The 23,499-nt window shown below is 46.9% G+C and overlaps 1 protein-coding gene across 13 annotated transcripts in view; it reads right to left on the reverse strand.

Annotated features, from left to right (window-relative positions):
• Positions 1-23,499, reverse strand: part of nrcama (neuronal cell adhesion molecule a) — a 403,020-nt gene that overhangs the window by 124,907 nt on the left and 254,614 nt on the right. For 11 of the 13 annotated variants that reach the window (XM_070900653.1, XM_070900651.1, XM_070900652.1 and 8 more), the window contains 6 exons: positions 16,687-16,855; positions 12,851-12,868; positions 11,859-11,964; positions 7,377-7,573; positions 2,504-2,626; positions 1,330-1,500 (listed from right to left, as the gene is read on the reverse strand). In XM_070900653.1, coding sequence (XP_070756754.1) covers positions 1,330-1,500; positions 2,504-2,626; positions 7,377-7,573; positions 11,859-11,964; positions 12,851-12,868; positions 16,687-16,780 — 709 coding nt within the window. In that variant the 5' untranslated portion in view covers positions 16,781-16,855. The remainder of the gene's footprint in view (positions 1-1,329; positions 1,501-2,503; positions 2,627-7,376; positions 7,574-11,858; positions 11,965-12,850; positions 12,869-16,686; positions 16,856-23,499) is intronic. The other 2 variants (XM_070900654.1, XM_070900650.1) reach the window with 1 other exon arrangement.

Genomic DNA, 23,499 nt, shown 5'->3' on the forward strand with positions numbered 1-23,499 from the left:
GTATAATGAATAGTGAGGAGGATAGTGATAAACTTCAAGAGGACAGAGACAGGTGAATGGGCGGACACGTGGCATTTAATGCAGAAAAGTGAAGTGATACATTTTGGTAGAAAAAATAAGGAGAGGAAATATAAACTAAAGGGCACAATACTAAAGAGGTGCAGGAACAGAGAGACCCGGGGGTATATGTGCACAAATCGTTGAAGGTGGCAGGGCAGGTTGAGAAAGTGGTTAAAAAGGCTTACGGGATCCTGGGCTTCATAAATAGAGGCACAGTGTACAAAAAGTAAGGAAATTATGATGAACTTGTATAAAACACTGGTTCGGCCTCAACTGGAATATTGTGTCCAATTCTGGGCACCGCACTTTAGGAAGGATGTGAAGGCCTTAGAGAGGGTGCAGAAAAGATTTACAAGAATGACTCCAGGGATGAGGGACTTCAGTGACGTGGATAGGCTGGAGAAGCTGGGGCTGTTCTTAGAGCAGAGAAGGTTTGATCGAGGTGTTCAAAATCATGAGGGGTCTAGACAGAGTAGATAGAGAGAAACTGTTCCCATTGGCAGAAGGGTTGAGAGCCAGAGGACACAGATTTAAGGTGATTGGCAAAAGAACCAAAGGTGACATGAGAGAAACGTTTTTTACACAGCGAGTAGTTAGGATCTGGAATGCACTGCCTGAAAGGGTAGTGGAGGCAGACTCAATCATGGCTTTCAAAAGGGAGTTGGATTAATACCTGAAGGAAAAAAAATTGCAGGGCCATGGGGAAAGGACAGGGGAGTGGGACTGGCTGAGGTGCTCTTGCAGAGAGCCAGCACGGGCTCAACGGGCCAAATGGCCTCTGTGCGCTAACCAGTCTCTGATTCTATTAACCGTTCCCCTTTCTCCCCTAATTGTTTCCTTTTGCCTTCTAACGGTATTGATTCTTACTTGGGGTACAATTCCACAGCTCACCTCGCCCAAGTGATCAACGCCCACGTGTGAGCCTCCATGGCGAGTGTGAGCAGGCCATTGGAGAAGGTTTCAGCTGAGGTGTCCTCCTGTCCTCACCCCGCACCCCCCCCACATCCCCACCCGCGTCACATGTACACACCTGTACTTCCCAGCAGAGGGGACTAGAGAGCAAGGGCAGGCACCTGCACTTCCCAGCAGCACGCTGGGGTAAGATCATAGAAATGAACACGGTAATCGAGGGTGGAATCTGGGGCCTTTCGGTTGTGTGCCTCTGTGGAGCATCTACGCGTTCGGCCATAAGGGGATCTCATCGTTGCTCTTGGCACCGGTATTTGTGATACCAAACGCGCACGGTCTAAGGGACCAAGCAATACTCACGTGTCATCACCTTGACAGAGATTGGCTGCTTCTGCTGTATAGTTTGAGTATGATTGAACCTGGCGTAGCAGATATAGTCGCCCCGGGTGTCCTCTGGCTGCACATTGGCAAAATACAGGTCTCCATTCAGACCCTGTGAAACCCGTGCATTCTGTGGAAATCTCTGCATCACTAGGAAAAAAAACACAAGAAGAAGGATTTGAGAAGCTGGGATACGACAGGATTTCACGGCCGGGATTAGCACTGGCGCTGAAGGCTGCGACTCAGCTGCAAGCTGGGTCACCCCGACCTGCGAGAGGATACCACCGTATGTCGGGAGTATAAAGAGCTGGAGCGCCGGGCCCTGGAACATCATGGGCCACCCCGACCTGCGAGAGGACACCACCGCAGGTCGGAAGTATAAAGAGCTGGAGCAGGCCACTGCAGCGTCCAGTGCGAGCTGACAGAAGTGTGCGATGGCTTCGAGGTGGGAGACTGGGTGACGTCATCAGGACCCAGGTCGCCGTTTGGAGCGTGGGCAGGAACATCGGCGGGGCCCTGCTACAGCAGAAGAGCGGGAAGGTCGTGGCAGACTTGCGACGAGTGAACGGGGCGGAGGAGCGATGAGGGATCGTGGCTGAGATTTGGTGGGTGATCATGGCGGAGGTTGGCGAATGTTTGGTGCGGAGGGAGATCGTGGTGGAGGTGCGGTGAGTGTTTTTGTGGAGGAGGGGCAGTGGGGGATTGTGGCGGAGGTGCAGCGAGTGTTTTTGTGGCGGAGCAGCGGCGAGAGATCGTGGCGGAGGTGCACCGAATGTTTGGTGCAGAGGTGCGGAGGGAGATCGTGGCAGAGGTGCGGTGAATGAGGGTACGGGGCCCAGAAGAGCCGAGGGCCCAGGGGCAGCACGGGCCAGCCCACACTGTGATTTGTGTGCGCACTAGGTCCGTGCAGCAGAGCAGGTCTCCAGTCGTCTTGGTTAATCCCTTGCCACTGAATAAAGGCCTAGCTCTGTCAAGCCCGTGTGGTGGCTGATGTGCAATGGTCACCACACGTTAAAAAAAATCCACGCACAGGCATCTTTAACGCAATCAATTGGAGTTCAGGACTGGAACATCGGCTCCTTCATTGAAACATCTGTGAACCCATGTGGAAGCAAGTCATCCTCGTTCGAGGGACCGCCAATGATGTACTTACAGTTGTCCATCCAGAAGACAATGGGCGGCGGCAGGCCAGAGGGAGGGTCACAGCTGAGGACCAGTGCAGTCCCTTCAGACACCTCGATCGGGTCGATCTTCTCTTTCGCCCACATGGGGGACCCTGGAAACGGGGGCAGAACACATCAGGCTTTTAGCACCGTAAACCTTTCCTCAAAGCTGGCGCAGCCGGCACAGATTACATGGGAGCTGCTCGTTTAGTGCGAGGCAGCATTCGTCCAGAAACGACTTTGGGAGATCACAGCAAACAAACGCACAACACAATTGCATTATCGTTCCTCTGCCCACCATAGCAGAGGGGTTTCCCTGTTTACGTTAAGCAGGCTAACGCCCCTGTTACAATTGTGGACAATTAGCATTTGTCCACTGTTACCTCAAACAGTAGCTTCAAGGCTTATATCCCCCAGGAAAGGCCCCCAGTACTGACAGGGTGGGAAAAAGTGTATTTATGAGAGGAGGGGATGGAGTCAGTCCAATCTTGGAAACTTGTGACAAACAGGTACAATGGCAGCCCTGTTCCAGGAACACCAGCGAAGGCCAATGAAAGGGCAACATGGCAGGTCCGGAATGGGAGCAGTACTGTGTATTTAAAGAAAATAGTTTAGAATATGGCGTGAATAATGCGGTTTCTATTTGAAACAGAGGGACTTCCTCCTCCCCATCCCGCCCCACAGCCCCTTTCCCTCATCCAATCTACTTTGGGCCTTCAAACAGTGGACACTTAGAGATCCAGCAACTATAGACTGTTTATTCCAACAGTGATTTTTCACACTGAGAATTCAGGAATTGGACCAGATCCCGCGCGCCCCTTGCAAACAATGCACCAGAACAGGACATTTTTGTACCAGGCTGTCACGGGGAAAACGTTAAACGGATTCATCGAAGGAAACATTATTTTGTGTTCCCCATTCAGCTCCGCTGCTGCCCTTCCCAGCGCCGAGAACTGTGATTGTCGGTGCCTTGGGGGTCGAGGTACGTCGAAGGAAACAGATAACAGGGAATGAAACAAAGGAACCAACTCATGCAAGGTTTTAACCAACCATCAGCCACACAGTTACCTTCCAGCAAGATGAATTTGATGATTAAAAAGAGGTCTTTAGTTAGAAAGAGAAAGAAATGAGATAATTAAAGAAATAGTATTAAACATTGTGTGGAACAAATGCACTGACAAGATCAAAGAAAGAAAGACCTGCATTTATATAGCACCTCAGAACGTGCCAAAGCGATTCACAGCCAATGAAGTACTTTTGGAGTGTAGTCACTGGTGTAATGTGGGAAACGCGGCAGCCAATTTGAGCGCAGCAAGCTCCCACACACAGCAATGTGATAATGACCAGATAATCTGTTTTAATGATGCTGGTTGAGAGATAAATATTGGCCAGGAGATCGGGGATAACTCTCCTGCTCTTCTTCGAAATACGGGATCTTGTACATCTACCCAAGAGGGCAGACGGGGCCTCGGTTTAACATAAAAACAATGACTCATGGAAGTTTGCAGAATTGTGTTAAAAGAAATTTGAACAATCCCTGTATATTATTAAACAAAGCTCTGAGTTGGTGGAGTATTTGTTCAATTACTACCTCCCAATGCTGGCTCTACGAAGCGGGGTGTTTAAAAGATTCCAAAGCGCTGATTCTCACTTGGAAATTCATTCTGCCATTCTGTAATTGGCAGAATTTCATTGGAATTTGCTGTCTGCTATTTCATTAATTCATCAACTTCTGGACTGCTCCCGCCAGTTAAAGGTGTGGTACGCTCAGGATCTCAGACCCCTCCCCAGCTCCCGCCAGTTAAAGGTGTGGTACGCTCAGGATCTCAGACCCCTCCCCAGCTCCCGCCAGTTAAAGATGTGGTACGCTCAGGATCTCAGACCCCTCCCCAGCTCCCGCCAGTTAAAGGTGTGGTACGCTCAGGATCTCAGACCCCTGGACTGCTCCCGTCAGTTAAAGGTGTGATACGCTCAGGATCTCAGACCCCTGGACTGCTCCCGTCAGTTAAAGGTGTGGTACGCTCAGGATCTCAGACCCCTGGACTGCTCCCGCCAGTTAAAGGTGTGATACGCTCAGGATCTCAGACCCCTGGACTGCTCCCGTCAGTTAAAGGTGTGGTACGCTCAGGATCTCAGACCCCTCCACAGCTCCCGCCAGTTAAAGGTGTGATATGCTCAGGATCTCAGACCCCTGGACTGCTCCCGCCAGTTAAAGGTGTGATACGCTCAGGATCTCAGACCCCTGCCCTGCTACCACCAGTTAAAGGTGTGATACGCTCAGGATCTCAGACCCCTGCCCTGCTACCACCAATGTTACTCCCTGAATGGTTACCAGGAGCGGTGGCCACAGCTTTTCTCACCGGGAAAATCCTAAAACGCGAGATTTCCGGGCGTGAGCTCCACATCAGCAAGGGCACCACCTCATAGCACAGACATACAGGTAGTTACAGCGGCAATCTGTCACAAGGTACAGTAGCCTCTCCTCCTTTCTCTTATTCTTTTCAGAGAATTGCAGAATCCTCAGCACACGAGGAGGCTTGTGTCTGTGCAGCGGTTAACTCCACCTTGACGTTATCTACTCTTACTTATTCCTGTGAATTTTGTGCCCAGTAAGGTGAGGGATGTTAGAGCTGGTGAAAGATACACTTCTCTATGTTGGGTGCAAAGTTTCTGCATTAAGCACTCCCAGTAGGTATAACATAAACGAGAGGACTTGCATTTGTATAGCACCATTCACGACCTCAGGACGTCCCAAAGCGCATTACGGCCATTGACGTAATTGTGTTCGAAGCGTAGTCACTGTTGTAATGTAGGAAATGTGGCAGCCAACTTGTTCACAGCAAGCTCCCACAAACAGCCTACATGACCAGATAATCTGTTTTTGTTATGTTGATTGAGGGATAAATGTTGGAAACTGGGGATAACTCCCTTGCTCTTCTTCAAATAATGCCGTGGGATCTTTTTCGTCAATCCCAGAAGGCAGGTGGGGCCTCGGCATAATGTCACATCCAAAATACGGCACCTCCAGTAGTGCATCGAGCCCTCAATAGTGTCAGCATGGATTATGTGTTCAAGTTTCTGGAGTGGGGCTTGAACCCACAACCTTCAAATCAGATTTTGATTTATAGGCAACTCAATCTGCTTAGGAAAATTGCAATGCAAGCATGAATATGAAAGCAAGGACTGAGCAAAGGCCCAAACCATAATATCCAATAGAACTGCCCACAAACATCTCTGCCCCTCTCCCTAATCAGTCTCCAAACCAAGAACCATCAGGCAGGAATGTCAGGTTCCACTGTGGGGTGGAGTCTTGCTCGGCACAAGTGCAGGGCCTGGTATTGGGGCTACAGTGGTGACGCCCTGTCTATAATCCTCTTTCACATTCCAGCCAGCCACCACAGCAATGGTGGAGTTTTTTTTTAATTCGTTCAACTATTTTGTAAAACAATAAATCAAGTGCCCCCTTTTGAAAGGGGCACTAAATCCGACAAATTAAACAAATTAAACTTTTTACATTAGTGGATCAAATTAAAATTTGGTTGCCGGGGGGTGATGTTGCACTCCAGTCCCTCTGGTGTCCGCCTCTTGCGGAAGGCCGCAAGTGTACCAGCGGATACCACGTACTCCATTTCCAGGAACACCCTGGCTCAGATTTTAATTCGTTCATGGGCTGTGGGCGTTATTACCCACGAGAAGGTGGTGGTGAGCAGTCCGTCATAGTGGTTTGGTACAACTGAGTGGCTAGCTAGGCCATTTCAGAGGGCAGTTAAGAGCCGGCCACATTGCTGTGGGTCTGGAGTCACATATAGGCCAGACCAGGTAAGGACAACAGATTTCTTTCCCTAAAGAACATTAATGAACCAGATAGCTTTTTACAATAATCCAGCAGTTTTACAGTCACCATTACTGATACGAGCCTTTTTATTACAGATTTATTTAACTAACTGAATTTAAATTTCACAACTGCTGTGGTGGGATTTGAACTCATGTCTCCATTATTCCAGCTCTCTGGATTAATAGTCCAGTAACATAACCGGTATGCTACTGTTCCATACTGTGGCAATGTACGCTCTTATGTGTTGTATTCTAGTGCACACCATGTGTTACAACCAACAAGTGCCACTGGCAGGGAATGCCACCACCATTCCAAGCTTTAGCTCACCCTTTATAAACACGTTCCATGTGTATTTCTACAACATCATTATCTCTCAGCTAGCAAAAATATCATTGCATCACTTGAGTGTGAAATCTCCACCTTAATGCCACCACACCATGAGGCAAATTCTCATCATCAGTCTAGCAGGTTAAAGGTCAGTGCCTAATCCACTGCATCCCATGCTTCAACAGGTCTTTCCAGGCAACACTACCTGTGTGTGCAATGGCCTCCCCGATGAAAAAGACACACCGTTCCATGGATGGTTTCCCCTCATCAATCCACAACTTGAAAGGGTTGTCGCTCCTCCTAGTTTTTGAGCCAGCCAATTTTTTCAAACAACAAAAAATGTTTTTGTATTGGAAAGAAACCATTTTTTTTTACCTCCTAATGACTGTGCCTCATGTTGTGTGGGCATCAGTTACTAAATTTGACCATGAATTTTCATTAACAGTAAAGAAAACCTTAAAAGTTAAGCCAAGATCCCTCTGTACCAACCTCTGTCCAGTTTTAGACTTGACAGAAGGTAAAGGACAATTGGTGTGAAAAGGTTATAGTAACACTAAAGGTTTTTGAAATGGTGGCTTTATAATTATTGCCGTTGGATACAGTGACCTTCAGTTTGGTATCTGCTCCTTTCTGTCCCTCAGAGACAAATTTAAACATTTGACAACGTGATGAATTAATGGGCAAACAACATATTTACTCACTGGACTGGCGGATGACAATTTTGTTGGACACAGCTGTGCCACGATCGTTTCTTGCCGTACACTGATACTCTCCCTCATAAGCTTCTGCCTTCCCGCCACCCACAATATCAACCAGCAGGGTCCCTGAGTTTGGGTTCATGGTCACTCGAGAGTCTTTGTCAAGGTTAAAATGGGTTCCATTGCGCGTCCATGAAAATCTACAGAAGGCAGCCAAGAAATAATAAACAGGTGATCAAAATGCAAAGTTAGCAAAGCAGATTTACAAGTAATTCACACATACGAACATAAGAAATAGGAGCAGGAGTTGGCCACTCGGCCCCTTGAGCCTGCTCCGCCCTTCAATGAGATCATGGCTGATCTTCGACCTCAACTCCACTTTCCTGCCCTATCCCCATATCCCTTGATTCCCCTATAATCCAAAAATCTATCAATCTCTGTCTTGATTATAGTCAAAGACTGAGGCTCCACAGCCCTCTGGGGTAGAGAATTTCAAAGATTCACCACCTTCTGAGTGAAGAAATTTCTCCTCATTTCATAAATGGCCGACCCCGTATTCTGAGACTGTGACCCCTGGTTCTAGACTCCCCAGCCAGGGGAAACATCCTCCCTGCATCTACCCTGTCAAGCCCTGTAAGAATTTTGTATGTTTCAATGAAATCACCTCTCATTCTTCTAAACTCTAGAGAATATAGGCCTAATCCACTCAATCTCTCCTCATAGGACAATTCCCTCATCCCAGGAATCAGTCTGGTGAACCTTCGTTGCACTCTCTCTATGGCAAGTATATCCTTCCTTAGGTGAGGAGACCAAAACTGTACACAATACTCCAGGTGTAGACACACCAGGGCGCTATATAGTTGCAGTACAAACCACGCGGTACAAAGTTTCATGCCATCACATATTTTTTTTTAAAACTTCAGCATTTTTAATGTCAATCTTGGCTGACTTGGGAACACTCTCACTCTGAGCCAGAGGTTGTGGGTTCATGGCCCACTCCAAGACTTCAGCACAAAATCTAAACTGTCACTTGTGCAGTACTGAGGGAGAAAGGGTGGTCTTTGGGCTGCGCGGTAAACAAAAACCTTCAGCAACATTTGAAGAGGAGCACGGAGTTGTCCTGGTGCCTTGGCTAATGTTCCTCCCTTGACCAACACAAATAACCTCCGGGGCCTGATCCTGATGTGACACGGTAGGAACCGACATGAAGGTGGCTGAGGAGCCACACAGGTATCACGAGATTGAACGGTTGGAAGAAAGACATTTAACAGAAAGATGACCCTTAATTTGCAAAAATGACCTTGGGTACAATTTAAATTGGAACGCCAAGGGTTAAATAAATAAAATACTTCCAAAGGCAAATCCCAAAATTCTTATATTTTGACCCCTCCCAATGCAAAGATGAGGCAACATTCAATATTGGGTTATGTTATAAATTAGACAAATACCAGAATTCACTCATCAACTACCTTGGGGAAAACATACATATCCAGTAATAACTGCACCAATTGCAAAAGTAGGGCAGGAAATGCAGAACGAAAAAATCAGGTCACACATGTATCACAATGAAGAGTACTGCAAGATGCACTGAAGCAAAGTTAGTCAACCAGGCTTTTTAAAGAAAACATGAGAAACCAAGGTAAGGGCCATGACCCATAACTCAGGGTACAGTAACAGTAAGATGGGATAAATCAGAAAAAGGCCATTAGGTGATACCTAGCTTGACTGAGAGTAAGGAGTTCCATAGATTGGACGTCCTGAGCAAAGACAAGTTACACTGGGAGCCGATGTGATGGGTCTTTGGGCCCAAGTTTCGGCCTCAGTTGCTCCTGATTTTTTGGAGCAACTGGTGTAGAACGGAGTATCTTAGAAATTCAAATTCTTGGCATTTAGTTTGCTCCAGTTCTAGTCAGTTAGAACAGTTTCACTTTGGAACAGAATTTTTTTTTCAAAAGGGGGCGTATCTGGCCACTTACGCCTGTTTTTAAAGTTTTGGCAGTGAAAACTTACTCCAAACTAACTTAGAATGGAGTAAGTGAAGATTTTTGTACGTTCGAAAAAACCTTGTCTACACTTTAGAAAATCAGGCGTAGGTTACAAATGAGACGTAGGGAATGGGGGGGGAGGGGGTTTAAAGGGAAGTTTACAAACATTAAACACTTCAGTTTTACAAATAAAGAGCCATCATCAATAATAAATGATAAATACATCAATAAATCAACCAATAAATCAATCAAAAAAAATTAATAAAAAATAAAAATGTTTAAAAAATCAATAAATACAACATTTCCTACTTACCGACTGCAGCACCGGGAGTCCTTCAACAGCGTGCTGGGATGGTCCTCCCAGTGTGTCTGTGTCAGTGTCTCTATCTGTCTGTCTGTGTGTGTGTCTCTCACTCTCTGTCTGTCAGTGTCTGTGTTTCTGACAGCAAGAGGAGGGGGAGAAGGGGGGGGGAGGGGGAGGGGGAGAAGGGAGAAGTGGGGGGAGAGTTGGGGGGGGGAGAGTGGGGGGGAGAAGGAAAGAGGATGTAGGGAGGGAAGGAGAGAGGAGGGAGGGAGAGAGGAGGGAGGGAGAGAGGAGGGAGGGAGGGAGAGAGGAGGGAGGGAGGGAGAGAGGAGGGAGGGAAGAAGAGGGGGGGAAGGGAGGGAAGGAGAGAGGGGGGACGGAGAGAGGGGGGACGGAGAGAGGGGGGAAGGGGGGAGGGAGAGGGGGGGGGAGAGAGCGGGGGGGAGGGAGAGAAGGAGGCTGAACGGCCAGGCCCAAGACCTCGGGCTAGATTTACAGGTAGGTGGCGTCGGGTCTCGGGGAGGGGGGGGGGGGTCGCGGAAGTCCGCGGGGGGGGGGGGAGAGAGAGGGGGGAGAGAGAGTCGCGGAGGTCGGGTCGCGGGAGGGGGGGGGGTAGCGGGAGTCGAGTCGGGTCGGGAAGAAGCAGGAGCTAGGCGTGGGAGGAGCCTTATTCACACAGCCCCAGTGAGGCCATTCGGCCAGGGCTAGGGGCTGCGTGCTTCGGGCCCCTCCCACACAGTTTTGGGCGCCTGGAGCTACTGCACATGCGTGCCCACTATAGCGCGCATGTGCAGAGGTCCCGGCACTGTTTTCGGCGCAGGGACCTACAGCTCATGCTGCGCTGCGCCCGGCTGCAGAAGACCTGCAGGGAGCCGGAGAATCTGGAAGTTTTTTTTAGGCGCACTTTCTGACGCGCAAAACGGGCGTCCAGGCCCAGGCTGCGCCATTTTAGGCGCGTCCCGAAACTTGGGCCCAGTATTTCAACAGGTTAAGAATGCAGCAAGGGCAAACAATGTTTAGGATGGTGCTTTCAACTTAAATACTTGAGGATGGATTTTCAGTTGTCTATAGCATCAGTTAGCGCCCAGAGCTATGTGAATGCGAGCGTTAGAACTTAGTGACCGGGAGCGCAATGTTTAGCGCCCCGATGAAAAACTCATTGTAGGCTCGCCAGGGGCACAAACCAGTAGCGCCTGGCTGCTGACGATCACTCCGATCATGGCGTGTTCCTGGTGCAACGCCCACGCTTGCGCCCCAGTCGGTAAATTCGGTGCATGCACCTCATTGAGCGCCCGCCAATAACACCGTCTGGAAAACCAGTCGGTACAGGCTTGCAGAGTCGTTAACTGGTACCTACTTAATGGGATGAGGAAGCGCTTCTCTCAGAGGTCAGTCAGTGCAACGTTTACACACAGCTCGGTGCGTGAGCCTCCCAGTTTGTAGCGGCAGACAGACAGAACAGTACAGGTTGAAAACAAGTGATTTTGAAAACTTTAATGGGTGCGTTACTATGCCCTGCCTTTAAGACTCGGCTTTTCCCGGGATCTGATTCGGAGTTCGGCGCATGCGCAATGGGTCTGCAAAATGTACCGACCAAACTTTTGTTATCGCCCCACCCTGCCCCCCAGCTCTGGTGTGCAATGGCTGATTTACTGCCCCTGTCAGCTCTTCGGCCGATTCTGACGAATTTCTGGGTGGGAGGTGCAAACTTTTTCAAGGCGCTAAAAGTATCGCTCCGCCTGGAATAACGCCACAACAGAGGCACCACCAAATTTCTCCTCTTTGATTTGTATACAGCACCTTGACAACGCTCAGAACATCTCAAAGCATATCACGCCCAATGACCTCCTCTGAGGTGGAGTGGTAGTCACGTGGCTGAACTTGGCAGCCATTCTGCTCTCACCAACCAGAAATGGGTTGAATGGTGACCAGTTAAGCTGTTTCTGAAGGGGGTGATTGAGGTAGGTATATTGGACAAGATTAGGAGCAAGAAGAGAGAAAAGTTCAGAGGAACACTGCACAGACAAAACAGAAAAGACGAGGAAGGTCGGGATAGGGAGGGAGAGACTCTGGAGGCATTAAGGAACAATGTGACACATGTTGTGTGAGCCCATCAAATCTTAATTCCCCTCAATCTGACTGAACATCTGTTGCTCTTCTTTAAGATATTTCATGAGCCTGATAACCAATACAAACCTGGGAGATGGTTTCCCTTTCGCTTCACACTGGATTAGGATGTTATCCCTGGGGTCTATTATGTAATCCTTTGGAGACTGGTGGGTGATTGTAGGGGGCTGCGGCACTGGATTAGAAAGCAAAGAGTAGAAAACCATAAATGAAATGACATTCAAACATCAATGGAGCAATAATTGTTAAAAAAAACCACTTAAAAAATACTGTCCATGCCAATGTGCCACACCACTAAGCAGAATCATTCAGGCTGCATGCAGATTCTGTGCTGTTCTGGAGACCTGCAGCAAAATCAGGAGAGTTCCTCTTTCCATTAGCTTGTTCTTTTAGCTCAGCCCCTTGTCTCTCGGGCTTCTTGCACGTACCTGGGTGTCCTCGGACGCCTGCTCAATTGTTCAGGCAGCTGCGGTGGCCACCTTTTATCAAGCCCCAAACTGGGCTGGAGATGGCCAACGGATGGGAGAGTGAGTGGGGATCATGGCTTTGAGTCTGAGGGTAATGACGAAAGCTCAGTGGAAATCTCCTGAGAGGCAGGAGCTAAGTGACTAAAATGGGGTTTTGTTCCAAAATCGGTTTATAATTTAGACATTTCTCTGATAGGTGGCCAAAGAATGGACAGTATGGTTCAAAAGGCAGGACAGGCGGCAATCCAGCCGGTGCCAATAACCACGTGGTCACGCCGAATGCTCACCATCCCATTGCACGCCAATGCCATTAGAGCCGTTAGCTAGATTCGGGCCGGATGAGGCAAGCTGCGATTGGCTGAACAAGTCCCAATGGATGTCTAAACACGATTCCACAACACAAGCAGTAAAATTGCTGGAAACACACTGTTTACACAATCACAGCAAAAACAAAGACCAACCGGTGTACATGCAGTGGACGCAGCACCCGGCAAAGGCCGGCACGGCGCTAAAACAGCAAACAAGTACAACACTTAAAACCAAAAGGACACACGTTGCAGCTTTCACCAAACACCTCGCAGGACATAAACTTACGTTCGTCCAGAATTTTTGCTTTATTCCCCATAATCAGCAAATGAGAGAGTAAATAGGACAGGATTATAAAGAGGGGGGAAAAACAAACACAGCGTAAGTATGAAGAAAGTTGTCACCTCACACTTTAAAACACATGCCAATTATTTTGCGTATGGTTCGATTCCTGCTAAAGGTTCACTCGTGCGGAAATGGGCAGCTCGACCAACACTGCCATATTTAGAAGGAGTCTTACCATTTCATGATCTCCGGCCTGAGGATTCGGATTGCATGCAAACGGAAAGAACTGAAGGGAAAAGAGAACTTTCAGGAAATGGCAGACAAGCTCATGGTTGCCTGGAATTAAACCGTTCCCCAAAACCTTGTGTCTTTTTACAAGAGTCGGACATCAGCAGCAAAATTGTATTTTGTTTGCCGTTACCAGAGTTGTTTCACTACTCATAATTCTGTACAAGATCTTGGTTACCCCCAGTCTGTGCCCAAACCCTCCATCACCCAGCTAATCACAAAGCTAAACCCACCTCCTACAAACTGTGCCACAGTCCACAAGCACACCAAGCTCCCTCTACACTGTCCCATCAAAAATTCCAGGGCAGGTACAGCACGGGATAGATACAGAGTAAAGCTCCCTCTACACTGTCCCATCAAACACTCCCAGGGCAGTTACAGCATGGGCTAGATACAGAATAAGGCTCCCTCTACACTGTCCCATCAAACATTCCAGGGCAGGTACAGCACGGGATAGATACAGAATAAACCTTCCTCTCCACTGTCCCATCAAACACTCCCAGGGCAGGTACAGCACAGAATAGATGCACAGTAAGGTTCCATCTACACAGTCCCATCAAACATTCCAGGGCAGGTACAGCATGGGATAGGTAGAGTTAAATTTCCTCTACACTGTCCCATCAAACATTCCCAGGGCAGGGTCAGCACAGGTTAGATACAGAGTAAAGCTCCCTCTACACTGTCCCATCAAACACTCCCAGGGCAGGTACAGCACGGGTTAGATCCAAAGTAAAGCTCCCGCTACACTGTCCCATCAAATACTTCTAGGGCAGGTACAGCATGGGATAGATACAGAATAAAGCTCCCTCTACACTGTCCCATCAAATCGCTGTAGGTTAGGTACAGCACAGGTAAGATACCAAGTAAAGCTCCTTCTATTCTGTCGCATCAAATAGTCCCAGGGCAGGTATATGACTGCGATAACTTTATACAAATATATTTTTCCTGAAAAAGGCAACATCAGTTTTCTAACAGACCTGAAGCACATTACTTCACACAGTTGCAGAAATTGTCACTTTCTGTTTGTCTATAAACAAAGCCACACATTTCTTTTCAATGACTCCATGCCCCCCAGCTTCTCAACAGCTGCTCCGAGAGATGACATACAGGCTTCGCTTTAATTGCGAAACATAATGCATTTAGGACAAAAAAAATGCTGTTCACTTAGATGCCTGTAAATAATTAACATCATCCATCAGAGAATCTTCCATCACACTCCTAAACCTCAGGAAATTGGCTGAATAGCTCTTGTGTTAAATGAAGTACAGCGCAGCAGTAAATCCCCTCCCTTTGTAAATTAGGACAACTCCTCCAGCAAATTAACCAAACCAGATTGTTTTTCACTTCAAAGGCTTTAAGGTTTTAGTCACATATTTTCTTTTCTTCCTATAAGTTCTAATAAATGAGTTGCCTACTTTAGTGCTGACTGCGTCTTTTAATACTTATAATTCTATCTGCACACATTCAGAGGAATGGTTCTAGTCTCAGTGCTGTTGCCACGGCATAAAACCACCTCTAATTTGGAAGAGAATTGCTAATCTCACTCAGGGAGGTCATGGAATGTCTCGAATGAGAGGTGAAAAGATGTCACACTGAGACAGTAAGGTTCTCAGGTTAGGGCTCAGGCACATTGATGGAACACAGAAGAGGGAGCTTTCGTCGACATCTTAAATGTGCTGTGCCTTGCTTCATCATACTCTTACATAAGAACGTAAGAAATAGGAGCCGGAGTAGGCCATTTGGCCCCTTGAGCCTGCTCCGCCATTCAATAAGATCATGGCTGATCTGATCTTGGCCTCAACTCCACTTCTCTGTCCGCTCTCCATAACCCTTGACTCCCTTATCATTCAAAAGTCTTCAGACCTTCCATGGCCTCATCCGCCCCAGCCTACCTCTGCAATCTTCTCTTGCACTATGGCCCAGCATGTACTGCCCGCTCATCCAACTCTGGTCTACAATGATCCTCTCTTCCCTCCGATCCACCATCGCCATGTTCCATACTATAAACTTCTTCACCTGCTGGCCATGCTGCTCAACTTCAAAAGCCTCAATAATTGGTATTTTAGGTCACGACCCTTCATTACTACTTGCTCTGTGTTCACATTCCCGTGCAAAGTGCTGAGAGACATTTTGCTGATGTGAATGGCAATTGTATGTTATGGTTACTGCTGACAAGGGTAATGGAAAGTGATCTATTCAACATTTACAACCCTCACCCTGAAGAGCACAAATTTTGTAGGAAAAGAGCACTCTTCTAAAACAATAATTTTTGCATTTTGATGGAGAAATACTCAGGAGGTCCTCAAAGGGGTATAGTTTGGTGCTTAGCTACCTTCCGGGAGCCTGTGAAGTGCAATAGATTTAATTGTAGTGCACAATTGCTCAAGCGATTATCAGAATAGCAGAACTCAACCTGTGGCTGTTTTTATAAAAGGCTATTTTCCCTTTTTCTTCTCTCCTGCAAACACCAACTGTCGCAGCCCTCCAAAACCTTGCCCAAATGTTTATCCTTAACACTGAGAAGGTTGCGAATCTGTGGAATTCTGAGGGTTGTGAATCTGTGGAATTCTCTGCCCAAGGAAGCAGTTGAGGCTAGCTCATTGAATGTATTCAAATCACAGATAGATAGATTTTTAACCAATAAGGGAATTAAGGGTTACGGGGAGCGGGCAGGTAGGTGGAGCTGAGTCCACGGCCAGATCAGCCATGATCTTGTTGAATGGCGGAGCAGGCTCGAGGGGCTAGATGGCCTACTCCTGTTCCTAATTCTTATGTTCTTATGTTCTTTATGGCAACATTGGCTATTCCACCTCAGAGGGCTTCACTGATGACTCCAACAATGTCATCACCTAGTGTTAATAGGTGTGCACTTTTCCAACAGGGGTCAACCAATCAGACTAAAGGACTGAGAAATAAATAGAGGAGGGACTGAGAAGGAAGGTGAATTAGAGTGGGCAAATTCAGTGTCAAATCAGGTACAGAGAGAGAAATAAAAAGAGGGAAAGAAAGATTGGATTAAGTGAGAGAGAATAAAAAGACAGAAAGGAAATAAGAAAAATAATGTAAAATTTTAAATGTGACATTTTTTAAATCTCCTAAAACAATTCACAACCTGAAGGAATGAACCTTCACACTTTTAATTGTTCACTTTCTGGGCAAGAGAGGTTGACTGGCAGCCATTACCAGTTACTATGTCATTGAAAGTTACTAGACTTAGCTTTCTGTGGCGCATTTAATGTGCCATTAATGTGCAAATGCAGCAAATTCATGAAAATCAGAGGGAAGTGTTTTTGCGAATATAACAGCGGTGCAAATTGGATAGCAATTGCGGCGATTCACAATTCACGGGGCATCGCTTCCATGCCACAAGTTGCTGGCCAAATCTGCTCATTATTAACGGTGTATGTCATTCAGACACTGGTATTATTTCAGCAAAATCTGACCCGAGGTATTTCTGTTCCGTGTGACAGTATTATCCTGGAGCCACTAAACCATAGGGCGAGCTGTGCCATGAAGGTGTAATTACAGATTGCCAATGGATTTTCACTCACGGTCAAGGGGTACATCCAATGCTGCACTCAGGTGGATCAAAAGGAAAATGAACAAAGCGCTCCCGCATGTTCGGCTGGTGTTCCTTCCTGGCATTTTCCAGACTCGAAGAGCAGGACAGCTGGAAATCAGCTCCTTTTCGCCTCTGGAATTCTGCCGATCCACGGAAAGCTGAAATGATAAGGAGTGACATATTATGACCGACAATATATGATGACTGACATTATATTATGACTGTTGCACGATAAGATCATTGACCGTGCCATGGACTGAATGCGCTCAAGTAAATAGATTTTCTCGGTCACTTGGTTAGTTTGTGCTCTGAATATAAAGATAAGCAGAAATGTTCAGGCAACCCAAAGTGGAATTAGTTTGGTTATTAAACAACAAACAGGATACAAGCACCATCAGATTGTGTGCAGGGATAAATAGATCTGTTCCCTTAGTATAAGGCCAATCACGGGCCAGCCTTGGCTCAGTGTGTAGCACTTTCGTCTCTGAGCCACAATGTTCTAGGTTCAGACCCCACTGCAGAGACTTGAGCACAAAATCTAGGCAGAGACTCCCAGCATAGCTGAGTGGATGCTACACTGTCGGAGGTGCCGCCTTTCCGATGATGCAGAGTCAGCATCAGGGAAATCATGTTTGACAAATTTGCTGGAGTTCTTTGAGGATGTAATGAGCAGGGTGGATAAGGGGGAACCAGTGGATGTGGTGTATTTGGATTTCCAGAAGGCATTCGATAAGGTGCCACATAAAAGGTTGCTGCATAAGCTAAGTGCTCACGGGGTTGGGGGTAATATATTAGCATGGATAGAGGATTGGCTAATAATAGAAAACAGACAGTCAGAATAAATAGGTCATTTTCCGGTTGGCAAACAGTAACTAGATGGGTGCTACATGGATCGGTGCTGGGGCCTCAACTATTTACAATCTATATTAATGACTTGGATGAAGGGACCGAATGTAATGTAGCCAAGTTTGCTGATGATACAAAGATTAGTGGGAAAGCAAATTGTGAGGAGGAAACAAATAATCTGCAAGGGATAGAGACAGGCTAAGTAAATGGGTCAAAATTTGGCAGATGGAGTATAATGTGGGAAAATGTGAGGTTATCCCTTTGGCAGTAAAAATAGAAAAGCAAATTATAATTTAAATGGAGAAAAATTGCAAAGTGCTGCAGTACAGAGGGACCTGGGGGTCCTTGTGCATGAAACACAAAAAGTTTGTATGCAGGTACAGCAAGTAATCAGGAAGGCAAATAGAATGTTGGCCTTTATTGCAAGGGGGATAGAGTATAAAAACAGAGAAGTCCTGCTACAACTGTACAGGGTATTGGTGAGGCCACACGTGGAATACCGCTTACAGTTTTGGTCTCCGTATTTAAGGAAGGATATACTTGCATTCGAGGCTGTTCAGAGAAGGTTCACTAGGTTGATTCCGGAGATGAGGGGGTTGACTTATGAGAATAGGTTGAGTAGGTTGGGCCTATACACATTGGCCTACTCCTAGTTCTTATATTCTTAAGCGTAAAACATGACCTCAAGATGTTCCAAAGTGCTTTACAACCAATGAAGTACTTTTCGAGTGTGGTCACTGTTGTAATGTAGAAAACGAGGCAGCCATTTTGCACACAGCAATCTTCCACAAACTGTAATCTGATAATTTGTTTTAGTGATGCTGGTTGAGGGATAAATATTGACCAGGACACCGGGGAAAACTCCCCTGCTCCTCTTCGAGGAGTTTTTTTTTTTACATCTACCCGACAGGGAAGACTGGGCCTCGGTTTAACATCTCATCTGAAAGACGGCACCTCCGACAATGCAGCGCTCCCTCAGCACTGTACTGGAGTGTCAGCATAGATTTTGTACTCAAGTTTCTGGAGTGGGACTTGAACCTATGACCTTCTGACTCAGAGGCGAGAGTGCTGCCCACTGAGCCAACATGAACAAGGGCTGAGCCAGTGGCCTCACATCAACATAGAATTCAAATGCCAAATGGCTATTCCTTCTTTAAACTCAATAGCACCAGCAACCTTGACCCAATATTCTGTTTTCTCCACCCCAAAAGAAAAATTACAATAGATCAATTGCACTGGAACATTCAAGTTTGGGTGCTTCAGGATTTGAGTTGTGGATCCGGGCTTATGCATATAATACACGGCTCAGCCCACAGTTGTGTTTAGATTGCAGAATTACATGCGCTAGAGATGGACGACGGTGCTTGCATGGAACAGTTGAATGGAGAATTCTTTCAAAGTGTTTGCACAAGAAAGGGAGCGTTTATTTCCGAATCACAAGACAAATATAGATGAGGTAGGCTATTTGGCCCATCTTAACTAATCCAGCCGAGATGAATGGCCTACATCCTTCAGAATAGAAAGTTACATTGAGTTACATTGAGTCAACAGCACAGAGACAGGCCACTCGGCCCAACTGGTCTATGCCAGTGTTTATGTCCCACACTAGCCTCCTCCCATCCCACTTTATTTAACACTATCAGAATCTCCTTCTATTCCTTTCTCCCTCATATGCTTATCTAGTTTCCCCTTAAATGCACTATGTTATTTGCCTCAACTACTCCCTGTAGTAGCGAGTTCCACATTCTTACCACTCTTTAGTTTAAGAACTTTCTCATGAATCCCTGATTGGATTTATTCATGACTGTCTTATACTTATGACCTTTTGTTTTGGACACCTCCTTTCTTTCTATTTGAAATAAAATAAGATGCAGAGCAGGCCTGTCAGCAACTGGGAAAGGAAAATGAAAGTTAACATGTTGGGTGCACCCCTGAGTCAGAGTTGGAATTGAAGAATAAATGAGTCTTTTTATAGAATTGATCAAAATCGCAGGGAAGGGAAGAACAACAGAGAAAGGTCACAGGTCAGGTTTACTAGCTACTAATACGGAGGTAGTGAATGGGTTTAATAGCTCCTGTGGTCAGAGGCGAGAGTGTGCTGGACAGTGAATAAACATCTCAGTCAAGCAGTGAAAAGGTATCATCATAGGCAATTCCTCGAAATCGAGGAAGACTTGCTTCCACTCTAAAAGTGAGTTCTCAGGTGACCGTACAGTGCAATATGGGAATTACAGTCTCTGTCACAAGTGAGACAGACAGTGGTTGGAGGAAAGGGTGGGTGGGGAGCCTGGTTTTCCGCACGCTCCTTCCGCTGCCTGCACTTGATTTCTGCATGCTCTCGCCAATGAGACTCGAGGTGCTCAGCGCCCTCCCGGATGCTCTTCCTCCACTTAGGGCGGTCTTTGGCCAGGGATTCCCAGGTGTCGGTGGGGATGTTGCACTTTATCAGGGAGGCTTTGAGGATGTCCTTGAAACAATTCCTCTGCCCCCCTTTGGCTCGTTTGCCGTGTACGAGTTGCGAGTAGAGCGCTTGCTTTGGGAGTCTTGTGTCGGGCATGCGGACGATGTGGTCCGCCCAACGGAGCTGGTCGAGTGTGGTCAGTGCTTCGATGCTGGGAATGTTGGCCTGATCGAGAACACTGACGTTGGTGCGTCTGTCCTCCCAGGGGATTTGCAGGATCTTGCGTAAACATCGTTGGTGGTATTTCTCCAGCGATTTGAGGTGTCTGCTGTATAAGGTCCACGTCTCTGAGCCATACAGGAGGGCGGGTATCACTACAACCCTGTAGACCATAAGCTTGGTGCCAGCTTTGAGGGCCTGATCCTCGAACACTCTCTTCCTCAGGCGACCGAAGGCTGCGCTGGCAAGTGAAAAGGTATAGGAAGGATAGAACAAGAGTGAAAACAACTCAGGCAGACAGAGAAAAGGCATTGGAAAGGTAAATGATGGTAAACCTGTGGACTACTCATTTGGTTCAATAGGATTTATTTGAGTGCTTATTATTGTAATGAATTGAACATTAGTCTGGGGATTACACGGAACACTTTCCATGAACTGTTCGAATCCATCAGAGTGAGCCGACACCCTAACTAATTAGAAAATGCAAAGAGGAGGTATAAAACGCATTGGTAATCTCTTTTTGTTTGCAACAACCATGCAAAGTGTTTCACTAGCAGTCTGTGATGTGTGTGCAAGTGACAGCTACACCATCATTATGTATTGAGCCAAGAATAAGGCAAGGACAGGAAGCACTGACGAGTGCAACAAGGTCAATGTTACAAGGCAGTGGATGCTCGCCACACTTTCAGTGCAATTGCATCAGTGTTCAAACTACTGTACAAAGAGCAGGAATTTATTTACTCATCATAAATCTGCCAAGTACAGGTTGAACCTCCCTTATCCCGGACTCCATTATACAACCCCTCGTCCGGCACCATTCCCGGCCACCAGGTGGTGCATGCGCAGAACTCTGACATGAACAAATTGAAGTCCTTCCTCGCTGCCAACTTCCGTAATCGCTGGTCTAACCCCGTGATCCATCGCACCACCCCCCCCCCCCCCACTGCCGCACTCCCAGCCCCAAGCCAGCCAGTCCCGATATCCCCTTGCGCAGTACCTGTACCATCCAGTTTAACGTGGCCACCCCTCGTCCGGAAAAATCCCTTATCCGGCACAGGCCAGGCCCCGAGGGTGCCGGATAAGAGAGATTCAACTTGTATTGATTTTACGTGAAATATTACATTCGGAATTGCCCATTAACGGATCTGTGGACAACTTTACTTTAAGCTGGCTCTCCAAGGAGATGGCGGGGTGGGTCAATCACTGGTAGCTGGTTTCAAATCGACCTCGGACTGATGAGGTGGCAGGCTGCTCCTTCTGATGGCTCTAAGAGTCCTGCGTGATATGAGTTTGGACGGTCTCAGTGCAGTTCCTGGCCGCCCGCAATTCGACTCCAAATTGCCAATCGCATTCGGAGAGGTACTAGGCTGTTGTGAGCACCGGAAACAATGTCACCTGGTGGAACGCAGTTGTTTAGTCGGGAGTGCTCTAACACAGGTGGAGCTGAGAACTCTGCAGGTAACCTGACCTGGGAGTGCTCTGCGCAGAGTGCCGGAAATGGGAAAGCTCCAAATCCTCGGACCAAGTACTTGGTGTGTTCTGGGAAACGCTCAATTACACTGTATTGCTTCTTAATGACAACAGACATATGCAAGGAGAGAAAAGAAAAAGACTTGGATTTATATAGCGCCTTTCACGACCACCGGACATCTCAAAGCGCTTTACAGCCAATAAAATATTTTTTGGAGTGTACTCACTGTTGTCATGTGGGAAACACGGCAGCCAATTTGCACACAGCAAGCTCCCGCAGACAGCAATGTGATAATGACCAGATAATTGTCTTTGTTATGTTGATTGAGAGATAAATATTGGCCAGGACAGAGAGTAGAAAATGGTGTGCGCTGATGATCGGATACTGCAATGCGTCATGCCACGTTTCTCTGGTGGTACAGGGGTTAGCAGGCACCTTGAACATACAGCAAGGAAACAGGCCATTTGGCCCAACTAGTCTGTGCTGGTATTAGTATTCCACACGAGCCTCCTCCGATTTCATCCACCTCATCTCAGCTTTTCAACTTATCGTTCTATTCCCTTTTCTCTTATGTACTTTTCTACTTCCCTTCTGAAAGAATCTAAGCTATTTGCCCCAACCACTTCCTGTGGTAGCGGATTCCACATTCTAACCACTCTGCATAACAACATTTCTCCTTATTTCCCTCCTGGATTTATTAGTAACTGTCTTGTATTTATGCCCGCTGGTTTTGGATTCTCCCACAAGTGGAAACATTCTCTCCACATCTTACAGAATAGAATAGAATCATAGAAATTTACAGCATGGAAGGAGGCCATTTCAGCCCATCGTGTCCGCGCCGGCCAGCAAAGAGCTATCCAGCCTAATCCCACTTTCCAGCTCTTGGTCCGTAGCTTTGTAGGTTATGGCTCTTTAAGTGCACATGCAAGTACATTTTAAATGTGGTGAGGGTCTCGGTCTCTACTACTCTTTCAAGCAGTGAGTTCCAGACCCCCACCATCCTCTGGGTGAAGAAATTTCACCTCAACTGCCCTCTAAATCTCCACCCAATTACTTTAATCCTATGCTTTAAATCTTTACATTTACCCTGTCCAATGAAATCTTCTCTTTTCTAAAGAGAAAAGCCCCAATCTGTCCTGACAATATTGAAAACAAAAATTTAAAAGGTTGAGATTTCATTTAAAATGGAGAAGGGTGTTTCTCCCTTAGAAGACACTGGCATATGGTTCCAGAGGTGTCAACAGCCCTTTGAATCCTTGCCCCAAGTGGACATCCTTCAGTGTTGGGCCGAGGCGTGGAGTGTACACGAAAGCTTGGTCGTGCCCTCACTGAACATCCACAGTCACTGGAGAGTGATCAGTAGGCTGGCTTCCCCCATCTTCTCTCGTTACAAGCCAAGACTTGCATCCCAACTGCTGCCCAGCTCACTCAGCACAGACCGTGGTCGCAACTCGCGGCCCTCTGCGGTTGTGTGGCTTCAACGCGGCACCAGATGGTGCCTATACCCCCTCAGCCACCCGGAAGCAGCTTACGACTCTTGGTTAAGCCTTTAATGCTGCTTTGGAGCAGTTCACGGATTTCAGTTAGGAATGTTCACAAGATCCACTTTATCTAAAGCAAATCACATTAGAAGGCCATCCATTCGCGAGCAATTCACTTTGCAAGAAAAACCATGACTGCCTTGACTGAGGAATACATAATGCGGATTAGTGGACACGGACATATCCGAAAGGAACTGTTTGATGTTGACTTGCCAATCTAAACGCTCCAAATGTGCACTGACTGATAAACTAATCTAAAATCTTGGGAATGCTGGACTGTCAGGCCGGAGGATGTCAAAGGCAGAATCTTTTAGGAGTTGTCCC

Source organism: Pristiophorus japonicus, chromosome 15 (genome assembly GCF_044704955.1).
Source record: "Pristiophorus japonicus isolate sPriJap1 chromosome 15, sPriJap1.hap1, whole genome shotgun sequence".
Taxonomy (NCBI): Eukaryota; Metazoa; Chordata; class Chondrichthyes; family Pristiophoridae; genus Pristiophorus; species Pristiophorus japonicus.